At 48.3% G+C, this 13,447-nt stretch overlaps 1 protein-coding gene across 1 annotated transcript in view; it reads left to right on the plus strand.

Annotated features, from left to right (window-relative positions):
* arhgef17 (Rho guanine nucleotide exchange factor (GEF) 17) overlaps window positions 1-13,447 on the plus strand; it is a 504,936-nt gene that overhangs the window by 437,386 nt on the left and 54,103 nt on the right. The window contains exons 7-11 of the mRNA XM_085999453.1: window positions 585-635; window positions 1,574-1,683; window positions 3,390-3,475; window positions 6,912-7,030; window positions 12,332-12,545. Of these exons, the coding sequence (XP_085855579.1) occupies window positions 585-635; window positions 1,574-1,683; window positions 3,390-3,475; window positions 6,912-7,030; window positions 12,332-12,545 (580 nt within the window). The remainder of the gene's footprint in view (window positions 1-584; window positions 636-1,573; window positions 1,684-3,389; window positions 3,476-6,911; window positions 7,031-12,331; window positions 12,546-13,447) is intronic.

A 13,447-nucleotide genomic window follows, 5' to 3' on the forward strand; every position in this document is an offset into this window, starting at 1 on the left:
GGGCTCAAAGGGTTAGATTATGAGGAGAGATTACATAAACTCGTCTTGTATTCCCTGGAATATATAAAGTTAAGGGGTGATTTGATTGAGGTTTTTAGGATTTTGAAAGGAATTGAGAGGGTAGATAGAGAGAAACCTTTTCCGCTGGTGGGGGAGTCTAGGACAAAGGGACATAACCTTAAAATCAGAGCCAGGCCATTCAGGAGAGAAGTTAGGAAACACTTCTTCACGCAAAGATGGTAGAAGAGTGGAACTCCATCCCACAAAAAACAACAGATGCTAGCTCAATTAATAGATTTTTTTCTGAGATCGCTAGATTTTTGCTAGCCAAGCGTATTAAAGGATATCAAGCCAAGGGGGGTAAATGGAGTTAGGATACAGATCCACCATGATCACATTGAATGACGGAACAGGTTCGAGGGGCAGAATGGCCTACTCCTGTTCATATGTTCCCTGGCCTCTTGAGCGAGACAGTGACCCATTAACTGTGTTTTAATGTAATTACTATAATATGTATTCCACTTTTTTCACAGTGTCTGATTTCTCAGTGGTGTAATAGTGCATTATCTTATCTTGTCCTATAGCTCCTGGTTCCTCACAGAAAATTCTTACGGCAGGAGATGGTGATTGAAGTGGTAAGAACTTTTTCCAACTTTGCAATTCTTACCTTTAACAGTCTTAACACAAGTAACAGCTGAAGGAAGAGAACCTCAATGAGATTGATTTTGTAATGGGGAGGTAAATTCACTAGCCAGGACCACCTTGGGCAGGGCAGGAGAATTCTGCGTAGAGTAATGAAGAATGCAGACGACGGTCAAACTGGTATTTCGCGGAATAGTGTTCTAAAATAATGGCCGTCCCCAAGGGTCCCTGGCTGTGGCCTCCTGCCACTGGATTTGGCCGCTGGCCAGGCTGTCAATTCGGCCGGCTGTCGGGCGGGAAGTGGAACAAGAAAATGAGAATGAGGTCCCACCGTTAAGTTCGGCAGGTCCTCCGCGCCCCCCCGGCCTTGCCGGGTTCTTGGGCCGTTTTCCGCTTCCCCCGCTCTTTTTTTTATTCGCTTATGGGATGTGGGCGTCGCTGGCAAGGCCAGCATTTATTGCCCATCTCTAGTTGCCCCTTGAAAAGGTGGTGGTGAGCCACCTTCTTGAAGCGCTGCAGTCCGTGTGGGGAATGTACTCCCACAGTGCTGTTAGGGAGGGAGTTCCAGGATTTTGACCCACTGCCTCCACGGAAATAGGCCAAGAATTGACCCATTTCCCTAGTCTGCAGACCGGCAAACGTTAACATTTCAAAGAGAGAGTGCTCTCAAACAATCTTTGACCTAATTTCTGAATGCACTGGCACCAATAAAAGAAGACCAGCTTATTGTCACTGAATATGTGAATAGATCTGGTCAGATACATTGATCGATGACCCACTTGTCACAGCGACAAAGATAATCCCTTAAAAATACAACTGCTTGAAACCACCTTGAAATCAAATTTATCCTAAAGTCATGTGAAATATGAACACATTAATCTTCTTACTTGTCACACTGATACGTTTCTATTTTGTCTTTTTTTATGTACAGAAAACAGTAAGCAGCAAGAAGGAACGCTCGCTCTTTCTGTTTACAGATCTTTTGATTTGCACTACTTTGAAACGTAAAACAGGCTCTCTACGGCGGAGTTCTATGAGCCTGTGAGTATGCAGCCTCTCTTGAGTAGAAACCGTTTGCTTGTAGAGTGAGTGTGTTTTCTGTTTTGTTGCTTTAAAGGAACGCTGGGGTCGATTTTAATTGGTTTCCCGGGCATAAAACTGATGCTACAGATCGGCCGTCCGTTATAGAAACCAGCTGATTTTCATTACCATTGATTTCAACAAGAAAGGATTTGTCCAACTGGTTTTTCTTCCATTTGGTGACGTAAACCTCACTGAAACACGTTGGGCTGGATTTTCATTCAGAAGTCGGGTTGGAGGCGGGACTACAACGTTCGGGGTTGTAGTCCCGCCTCCATCGAGATGTGGCCAATCCACGCGATTTTAACGTGATTGACCTTGTTGAGCCCGCCCAGCGGGCTCAGCAGGCCAATTAAGGGCCACCCGGCAACAGGTGACGTCACAGACTGAAATTTCAACTGTCAAGAGGTTTTGACAGATGAAATATCAGCGTTTCACAGCTGTTTGAAGCTGTCAAACACTGACAGTCTTACTTCTAACATGAGTCCTTCTCCACAGACTCAGTTAGAAATCTCTCCTGCACAGAAAGCTGCAGGCTGTCACTTTTGACAGTTCGCAGCCATTCTGCTTTCTGTGCCGGTGAGATGAGGGACTCCCCGAGACCTAAAGGAAGGAAGGCTGAAAAGGTATGTAAAATTTATTTAATCACTTTAGACACACCAAACACACTTACCTTTGCACTCATGCACACATCACTCACCTGAACACTGACATCTCGACCCCTCCAAGTCCTTCAACCCGACAGCCCGACTCCTCCAACCTGGCGTGGTTTGGAGCCGTCGGGAATCCCACAGTTAAAGCTTCAAAATAGGGATTAGGCTAAAAATTGCCTGTTAACTACCTGTTAACAGGCAGTTAATTGGCACTAGTCCCTTCCCGCCTCGGGGAGGCGGGTCCCAGTGCGGGGCGGGCACCCGCCTCCTTTTTAACTGGCATGGAGGCGGGTTGGGGGCGGGATGGGGTTGGGACCCCTGATTTTGGGAATTTAACCCCCCGCACGCCTCCAATCCCAACTCCACGGCACACTGAAAATCGAGCCCGTTATCTTTTTACTTGTTACTAGCCAATTCCCAGATTTTTTCTTGCAGCCAGGGAATTAAAAAAGAAAAGAGCAATAATATAAATGTCAGCCCACGCATCACACCTTGTTAGGTTTTCACCAGTGTGCACGCATTTGCATCACAGCATTCAAGAGACATGGCCCTGTGGGATGACGAGACCAGCATTGGTTCTAGCGACTGCTTGTGCATTTGTCCAATCTCTTGTTAGTTGCAAAGGCAACACCCGAGCACCTAATTCCAAGTGCTCTAGTAACAAAATGGTCCGAGTCTGCATTAGGGTTGAGGTACATCACCCGGTGCGTATCAGAAGATCCCGGAGTGCTGCCTGCAGCTTTCTTGTATGCGCTGGCAGTGGGCAATGACTAAGAAAATCTATCCAATCGCTGGTCATCTTGTGGTGAATATCTAGGGCTGATTTTCCAAGTATGCACTGCCCGTGACTTCTGACGGGTAGAGCGGTTCCCCCGGCAACAGTCCATACTTTGAAAATCACCCCTTATCTGTTGTGATGGTGTTCTAGAAGATGTCAGAGCACTGTTATCTGGAACTTCTATCTTTATTCATATTGCTGGTTTTTTCCTCCATTAACTGCTTTCATTCTAATAGATACACAGCTGGGAGTGTGATTGATACTGCAAGCAAGTACAAGTTCCTCTGGAAACTGCCTCTGGAAGATTTGGACATTGTAAAAGGTCTCTGACATGACGTAGTATTATTTGACAATAACATTTCCTTCTAATGTATAATGCTTATTTATAAACAGGAATCTCTGACTGTGTGGTTAAAAAGCTTTTTTTTTAAATATGTTCTCAACCCCTGAGAGAGAATGTCTGCAGATTTAAAAGCAGGGAGCCAAAACATGCCGGAGATAAATAGCCTAAAAAGGACGAGACAGACCTAGGGAGAAAGAGAGGACAGTCAGGACAGTTTTTATTTCTCTTGCAGAAAATATTACTTGTAAGGGGATACACAATTCAGCCGGACACGGGTTCACCAAGTGGCTCCTGAGACTCTCAAAGGATTCAGCGGCCATTTTGAGTTTCCAATCTGGTTGAATCATCAGGCATACATGCGGTAGACCACACCAAACACTTGCTTAGCAGATCCAATATTCAAATATAAAATAAACAGGAGAATTTTTGAAACCCAATGAAGAGAAAGTACAATATTTTTGAGCAAAACTAGTTGATCCCCTGTGGCCTTGCACACCGTACTTGGACAACATGATTTCTCATCATTTCTGACTCTGCTGCTTATGTGTTGCTGTTTCTCTGTCTCTCCCTTCTGCTTCTGTATCTTTTTCTCATTTTTCTCCTCCTCTCTGCCTAACTATGCTTTTTGTTTCTTTCTCTCCTTTTCTGCTTCTCTCTCCATCTTTTTCTTTTTTGCTTTCCTCTCGGATGGTAGGTGGTGGGTGGCCTGGCAGGGACAGGAGCCACCGACGGTTGCAGGCTGCATTTGGCGTGGAGATTGCAAGGTAAATAAGGCCCTCAGCAGTTCCCTTCTCATCTCCTTCTGCAATCGCTCGTGCTTTTCCCTCATCCATACTTCAGTGCTGCACTGTTGGAGGTGCCGCCCTTCAGGTGAAATGTTAAACCGAGGCCCTGGCGAACATAGAAGATACAACAGTGACTGCACTTCAAAAGCACTTCATTGGTTGTAAAGTGATTTTGAGACGTCATGAGGTCATAAAAAGGCACTATATAATCGCGAGTCGATCTTTTTTATTCCTTCGATCCCATCAAGTTCCTTAGTCCTTCATTTTCCCATTACCTCCTTCCATCACTATCCCTACCTCCTCTTCTTTGAACTACCTATAAATTGCGCCCTCCCTAAAATCTGCAGTTTCAACTCCTTTTATCTCTAGGTTGAATCTGGTAGATTTCTCGTAAATTGTAATATAGTTTAAAGCTGGTACGAGAACTTTTCCTGAGGCTAGGGAGCTCATTATTGATTTGAAAGCAGTACACTAACCCTATGAGCCATCTACCGAGCATCACCAGAATACCTCTCTCTCCAGGCTGCGTCACTGGGAAACTCACATTTGCATCACGACCTACAAATATACCCGCGCCTTTCGTAAAACAGGTTTATTCGAAGCTCAGGCCATGCCGGCTTCTTTATCACAGCTGGCCAGCTGTGAGTATAGTTTAAAACAAGGGCAAGAACATAGATTAAATCAGTTTTGTCAGCAGTAACAGGAGTAAGCTGCCCAGTTTCCCCAATCACGGGCCAAAACAGGCCGGCTAATTTCCAAGAGGGTTTTTGGAGTCAGAGAGGTTGTGTCTGGAGACTCCCAAGATGTTACAAGACAGCTGGCAGATATACAGAGACATTCCTAGCTCTAAAAAGCCTCCTTTTCCCCCCATTAGTGATGCAAAAAGTGCTTGAATGAACTGAGCCCATTTTAATTTTCACTTCTGCCCGACCCATTTGCTCTGGAATCGTGAAGTTGTTTTTTTGGGTCAAATTTAATTGCAATCATAGACTCAAGTCAGTGAGGCTTTAGGGCATGTCAAGAACTAATGCAAAATAAAGTGGTAACATTTTCTGGTTGACTGTCCCAAGCACTGGAGCCTGGAGTGATGGGGAACACATGAACCGAGTACAGTTGTTGTCAGACCGACCCTGTGACTTTTTAAAATCTCATATCTTGCACATTGTAAAACTTCTAATTCCAAGGCTTCTGTTGAAAAATGGAAGGACATATCTCCTCAGAATCGGAGTACTGTTTTACAAAATATGGAATTCATTTGGAGAATTAGGCTGCAATTATGTAACATTTTTAAATTATTATTTTAATGTATCATTCTAATATGAAATACAAACTAAGAATGTGTATATGTATATCTTTATGCATATATATCAAGAAAGGTTTCTCGTAAAGTTTAAGATTTACTCAAAATAAAAACAGAAAATGCTGGAGATACTCAGCAGGTCAGGCAGCATCTGTGAAGAGAGAAACAGAGTTAACGTTTCAGTTCAGATGCAAGGTCATTGACCTGAAACGTTAACTCTGTTTCTCTCTTCACAGATGCTGCCTGACCTGCTGAGTATCTCCAGCATTTTCTGTTTTTAGTTCAGATTTCCAGCATCTGCAGTATTTTCTTTTTGTATTAAGATTTACTCATCTGTTTCCAATTTTTTTTAATGAGCTTGCTGGGCGTTGCTTCTCTTACTCAAGGAGGGTTGTAGCATCCTTCCCTGAAGTAAAATTGCTGTGAATCCATGAATAGCTCGTGGGCAGGATTTCGGGGACTATCATCATAATCAAACACTTGTGGTCATTTGAAGGTAGTCCCAGTCCTGGTGAAAGAAAAAGAAAAAAAAAAGACTTGCATTTATATAGCACCTTTCACGGCCACCGGATGTCCCAAAGCGCTTTACAGCCAATGAAGGACTTTAGGAATGCAGTCACTGTTGTAATGTGGGAAACGCGGCAGCCAATTTGCGCACAGCAAGCTCCCACAAACGGCAATGTGCTAATGACCAGACAATCTGTTTTTGTTATGTTGATTGAGGGATAAATATTGGCCAGGATAATGTTGTATTTATTGGGCGATGTTCAATGGGTTATGGAGCCATTTCATCTTATATATAAATATAATAATTGACTCACAGGTCAGATTGCATAGGTACTAATATATTAGAATGCAGTGATTAAATTGTATTTCTATCTCCCTATCTCTAACCTCCTCCAGCCCTACAATCCTCTGAGAACTCAGCATTCCTCCAACTTTGGCCTCTTGTGAATCCCCCACTTCCTTCGCCCCACTATTGGCGGTCGTGCCTTCAGTCGTCTAGGCCCTAAGATCTGGAATTCCCTCCCTAAACCTCTCCGCTGCGCCACCTCTCTCTCCTCCTTTAAGACACTCCTTAAAACCTACCTCTTTGACCAAGCTATTGTTACCTGTCCTAAATGTCTCCTTCTTTAGCTCGGTGTCAATTCTTGTCTGATATTGCTCCTGTGAAGCACCTTGAGATGTTTTACTACATTAAAGGTGCAAAGTAAATGCAAGTTGTTGTTGTTGTTTTGTCAAAGCCTTGTCCTTGATCAGCATTGGATTGAATTGCTTCCATTTTGGTCTGGTCTCTAATTCTGGTTTGAATTTGCGATGTGTCTTGTAGGGACGTCCCAAGCCACAAACCGGGAAAACATCCAGAAAACTCTCAATCGACTGGAGGAAGATTTCAGTATCTTGAGTCAGATTAGCACATTGGCAGAGACGCTCAGTATTTCACATCAGGTATGGGCTGGCGACGTGTAAATGATGACTTTCAAAATGGTTTTGAGATGATATATAATCCGTATAAAAACCAGAAGCTACAGATTCCTTACAGAACGGGTGCATCCTCTTAAGAGGTAGGGCCGTAGCACCAGGACAGTGACTCCCACCCAACCGATCGTAATTCTATCAGTTAGTGTCGCCATCAAAGCCAGAAAGAGGAGATACAACTTTTACTATGAGGTCACTAGAATGTTTCTTTTATTGCTTTTATTCAAGAGCTACAGCCCCCACCATAAAACCATGCTAGGTTGGAGCAATTGAAGTAACTCGCATAGTTGTGAAGTGCAAACAGTTGATTGAAGCGACCTGAAATTCCCCACTTTTCAGCCGCCTCCCGTAATCACGAACAGCTGACTTTTCCCGAAATCAGCGGAGCTTTGAAATCGGCAGGTACCGAACTGCCCGAAATAGCCGGTGTGCATAATACGTTTTAAGCGGGGCCTTTGCGCAGTTGCCTCCTGGGGTAACGGCACATGGTTGGTGCAGTTTTCCTGGTGTAGGTGGCGGCTGTTTGTGATGAGTGTGGACGGTGAAGTGGTGGGGACCTCCAAGTTTCCGACTCTCCTGTGCCAGCCCCAGCTCCGCAGATCCCAAAGAGTTTTCTTCACTTACCTTGATGTCTAGGTAGGATTTGGTCTGGATACCAAACTGAGACCGTTTACCAGAACACTTCAGCCGATGATTCTAACCCGTGCCTTCACAAGATGCTCTTTGTTTTTGCCATGTTTCAGGCTTTGACTGCCAAACAAGTTCACTGAACTGTAAATGAACAAGCAAATAGTAGCAGAAACACAACATATGTGTTACAGTTACTCAGCAGGTCAGGCAGCATCTGTGAAGAGAGAAACAGAGTCATCGACCTGAAACGTTAACTCTGTTTCTCTCTTCACAGATGCTGCCTGACCTGCTGAGTATCTCCAGCATTTTCTGTTTTTATTTAAGATTTCCAGCATCTGCAGTATTTTTTTTTTGTAAACATAGAAGACAGGAGCAGGAGTAGGCCATTCGGCCCTTCGAGCCCGCTCCGCCATTTAAAGCGATCATGGCTGATCATCCAAATTCAGTACCCTGTCCCTACCTTCTCCCCATATCCCTTGATCCCCTTAGCCTCAAGAAATATATCCAACTCTTTCTTGAATATATTTAATGAATTGGCCTCAACTGCCTTGTGTGGTAGAGAATTCCACAGGTTCACCACTCTCTGGGTGAAGAAATTCCTCCTCATCTCTGTCCTAAATGGCTTACCCCTTATCCTTAGACTGTGGTCCCTGGTTCTGGACTCCCCGACCATCGGGAACATTCTTCCTGCATCTAGTCTGTCCAGTCCTGTATATGTGTTACAGTGGTTGTTAAGCTTTGCTAGCTCCTCATGTCGTTTTAAAAAAAAGAGTTTGCCACTCTATGTTGTAATAAATGTTCATGTTTAGTGGTCTTTTCCCTTTTCTCGCCAACTATGGAAGTAACTCTATTTGGAGGTTCCTGGCAAAGCCTCTGATATGAAAAAGACCAACAGTTGTTTCCAAATCAGTGATTGCTGATTGCTGCCTCCTTAAGAGCAGCGAACATGACGGCCTCATCTTCCTCTTCGATCATCCTACCCAGCCACCCCGCTCACCTCACCCACCGCCACCCCCTGGATTCTGCTGATGGATCAACAATCACTGCTCCTCTCTGCATTTCCCTGCAGTATGTCCACTCACTCGTGATCAAGGTCCTTGCCATCCACGGCTTTATTGTGGATAACATTCTGGCTTTGACTGAAACTTGGCTCACAGGAGGCGACACTCCTTACTGGAGTCTCCCCGCCTGGCTACACTTTTCACCATGTGCCCCAACCAAACCTTGGCCTCTCTACCTACTTCTCCTTCGAGCACCTCACCTTGTTCCGTCACTTTCATCTCTCCTTTAAAATCCTCATGGAGGATGCAGAGGAAGGGCACGGCCCTAGTACTGTGAGCTGCCAGAGCTGTAAGGCAGCAAGTTATTGAGGAGAGATTCTCCTGAACCATCCCTCCTCTCTCCAGAGCACCAACACTCAATGCCCTCAAAAGGTACAACTTCACAGGTGTTCCTAGTACATCACTAATCTTCTGAAGACCAACAGCTATACCAAAACAAACTATTTTACTTTGCTACTCCAAAAGACTCCAGTTAGCAAATAGTTACATGACTGATGCCTATTTTACCTATTCTAGTGCTCCTGTGAGGTGGTTCCCCGGTGGCTACAGCTTGGGAGCTGGAAGGCTGGTGAACTTCTGCTGAGATGGCCATGGTGGGTGACCTCGAGGAGCTCTGGCCATGGTGGGTGACCTCAAGGAGCTCTGGCCATGGTGGGTGACCTCGAGGAGCTCTGGCCATGGTGGGTGACCTTGAGGAACTCTGGCCATGGTGGGTGACCACGAGGAGCTCTGGCCATGGTGGGTGACCTCGAGGAACTCTGGCCATGGTGGGTGACCTCGAGGAGCTCTGACCATGGTGGGTGACCACGAGGAGCTCTGACCATGGTGGGTGACCTCGAGGAACTCTGGCCATGGTGGGTGACCTCGAGGAACTCTGGCCATGGTGGGTGACCTCGAGGAACTCTGGCCATGGTGGGTGACCTTGAGGAACTCTGGCCATGGTGGGTGACCTCGAGGAGCTCTGACCATGGTGGGTGACCACGAGGAGCTCTGACCATGGTGGGTGACCTCGAGGAGCTCTGACCATGGTGGGTGACCACGAGGAGCTCTGACCATGGTGGGTGACCACGAGGAGCTCTGACCATGGTGGGTGACCGCGAGCAGCTCTGACCTTGCCGGGTGACCTCGAGGCGCTCTGGCCATGGTGGGTGACCTCGAGGAGCTCTGGCCGTGGTGGGTGACCTCGAGGAGCTCTGACCATGGTGGGTGACCGCGAAGAGCTCTGGCCGTGGTGGGTGACCTCGAGGAGCTCTGACCATGGTGGGTGACCTCGAGGAGCTCTGACCATGGTGGGTGACCTCGAGGAGCTCTGACCATGGTGGGTGACCACGAGGAGCTCTGACCATGGTGGGTGACCTCGAGGAGCTCTGACCATGGTGGGTGACCTCGAGGAGCTCTGACCATGGTGGGTGACCTCGAGGAGCTCTGACCATGGTGGGTGACCTCGAGGAGCTCTGACCATGGTGGGTGACCTTGAGCAGCTCTGGCCGTGGTGGGTGACCTCGAGCAGCTCTGGCCGTGGTGGGTGACCTTGAGGAGCTCTGGCCATGGTGGGTGACCGCGAGCAGCTCTGGCCATGGTGGGTGACCGTGAGCAGCTCTGGCCGTGGTGGGTGACCTCGAGCAGCTCTGGCCGTGGTGGGTGACCTTGAGGAGCTCTGGCCATGGTGGGTGACCGTGAGCAGCTCTGGCCATGGTGGGTGACCTCGAGCAGCTCTGGCCGTGGTGGGTGACCTTGAGGAGCTCTGGCCATGGTGGGTGACCGCGAGCAGCTCTGGCCATGGTGGGTGACCGCGAGCAGCTCTGGCCATGGTGGGTGACCTCGAGGAGCTCTGACCATGGTGGGTGACCTCGAGGAGCTCTGACCATGGTGGGTGACCTCGAGGAGCTCTGGCCATGGTGGGTGACCTCGAGGAGCTCTGGCCATGGTGGGTGACCTCGAGGAGCTCTGGCCATGGTGGGTGACCTCGAAGAGCTCTGGCCATGGTGGGTGACCTCGAGGAGCTCTGGCCATGGTGGGTGACCTTGAGGAGCTCTGGCCATGGTGGGTGACCGCGAGCAGCTCTGGCCATGGTGGGTGACCGCGAGCAGCTCTGGCCATGGTGGGTGACCTCGAGCAGCTCTGGCCGTGGTGGGTGACCTCGAGGAGCTCTGGCCATGGTGGGTGACCGCGAGCAGCTCTGGCCATGGTGGGTGACCGCGAGCAGCTCTGGCCATGGTGGGTGACCGCGAGCAGCTCTGGCCATGGTGGGTGACCGCGAGCAGCTCTGACCTTGCCGGGTGACCTCGAGGAGCTCTGGCCATGGTGGGTGACCTCGAGGAGCTGGCCATGGTGGGTGACCTCGAGGAGCTGGCCATGGTGGGTGACCTCGAGGAGCTCTGGCCATGGTGGGTGACCTCGAGGAGCTCTGGCCATGGTGGGTGACCGCGAGGAGCTCTGGCCATGGTGGGTGACCTCGAGGAGCTCTGGCCATGGTGGGTGACCTCGAGGAGCTCTGGCCATGGTGGGTGACTGTGAGCAGCTCTGGCCATGGTGGGTGACCTCGAGGAGCTCTGGCCATGGTGGGTGACCTCGAGGAGCTCTGGCCATGGTGGGTGACTGTGAGCAGCTCTGGCCATGGTGGGTGACTGCGAGGAGCTCTGGCCGTGGTGGGTGACCGCGAGCAGCTCTGGCCGTGGTGGGTGACCTCGAGGAGCTCTGGCCATGGTGGGGTGACCGCGAGGAGCTCTGGCTGTGGTGGGTGACCGCGAGGAGCTCTGGCCATGGTGGGGCGACTGCGAGGAGCTCTGGCTGTGGTGGGTGACCGCGAGGAGCTCTGGCTGTGGTGGGGTGACCGTGAGGAGCTCTTGCCATGGTGGGTGACCTCGAGGAGCTCTGGCCATGGTGGGTGACCTCGAGGAGCTCTGGCCATGGTGGGTGACCTCGAGGAGCTCTGGCCATGATGGGTGACCACGAGGAACTCTGGCCATGGTGGGTGACCTCGAGGAGCTCTGGCCATGGTGGGTGACCTCGAGGAGCTCTGGCCATGGTGGGTGACCTCGAGGAGCTCTGGCCATGGTGGGTGACTGTGAGCAGCTCTGGCCATGGTGGGTGACCTCGAGGAGCTCTGGCCATGATGGGTGACCGCGAGGAGCTCTGGCTGTCAATGACCTGGCTGCAGGCTGCTGGGAATCGGTTTTGGCTGGGGCAATGTGGCCCGACAGACTGTCTGCCATCAACAGGTGCACTGGTTGAGCGGCTGGCGGGGAAGCAGGCGTGTCCATCGTCTATTCAAATAAGGAGGAGGGACTCCTGAAGCCAAACTTGGTACGGCCCACCCCCTGTATTGCTGCATAGACAAGCCAGTACCATGAGCCAGCTCAACCACATTTTTGCTTGTTATGCAAAATCAGGGCTATAGGGTAAAACTACACAAGCTGTGTTTGTGAAAGATGAGTGTCTTACACTCTTGGCTGCGTGTGAATAACCGTCTCGGCATTATTCATTTTCACAGTATTGAGCCACATTTTGTTGCTGTGGTGCCATTTCCCTAATGTACAAATGAACAGGCTAAATTCCTCCTTTTCTTTTCTCTTGTCAGAGTCTGGATGACGTCATTAAAGACCTGATGGCCTCTGTGAACCGGGAGCTCTCGGAGAAGCAGTCGCTCGCAGTCAGTACGATGTTTCCACTCACAAAAGTGGAACTAACAGCCACAACAGCTGAGGGGACTGAAACGTTCATTTTCGAGTTCAGTAGTATTGAGGCACGAGCTGGCTTTGAACAGGCGTTCGAGGAGACCAAGAAGAAATTAGGTATAATGTGCCAAAAAAATCTCAAATAATATGAATTAGGCAAAACATCCTATAAGTGATTTGTTTAAATCTTTATTTCACAGGGAATCCTTTTAAACTATTTAAGTTGCCTAAATATATAGTGAGCAGGAAGTAGTCCAAAAGAAGCTAATATGTAGCTGATACAATTTCATAGGAATGAAAATGAGTGGCACCGGAACCCATCTCAAAGTTTGGTAAATATTCCTCCATGTGCTATTTTTAATGAGTTGGATAAATATTCAGGTGAAATTTCTCTTTTTGCTACTTTAACAAAGGGATTAACCTAATTTAACAAAGGGATTAACCTACATTAACCTTTAAACAGGTCAATAGCTTTGTTACAATACCACACAGTGGAATTTCTGTCCCGAGTTGTTTTAAATATCAATCTTGTGCCAACAGGCTAATCCCGTGCCAGTTTATAGTAGGCTCTGTACACAATCTGAAGTATCCTGATCTATCCAGGATCACCTGTGCCAGTGTTGCAGGCAAGCATCCCAGCTGCTTTGCTTCATCTTCCTGTCTGGAGAAGTGCAACCAGGAGGTTTGTCTGAAACATTGGTAGTTGGTTGGGAGCTGGCACAGGTGATGTGGGTTCATTCAGAATGAAGCGTTAAATTATACCATGGCAACAACATCAGCTGCGCATCATAGTAGACCGCTCTGAGTTGGCAAACACATAATTCTGTAACGTATCTTTGATTAAGAACATAAGAAATAGGAACAGGAGTAGGCCATACGGCCCCTCGAGCCTGCTCCGCCATTCAATAAGATCATGGCTGATCATCGATCTCAACTCCACTTTCCCGCATGATCTCCATATCCTTTGATTCCCCTAGAGTCCAAAAATCTATCTATCTCCGCCTTGAATATAAGCAAAG

The sequence above is a fragment of the Somniosus microcephalus genome, chromosome 10 (genome assembly GCF_052327205.1).
Source record: "Somniosus microcephalus isolate GS21.2 chromosome 10, FLI_Smic_1.0, whole genome shotgun sequence".
In the NCBI taxonomy this organism is placed as follows: Eukaryota; Metazoa; Chordata; class Chondrichthyes; order Squaliformes; family Somniosidae; genus Somniosus; species Somniosus microcephalus.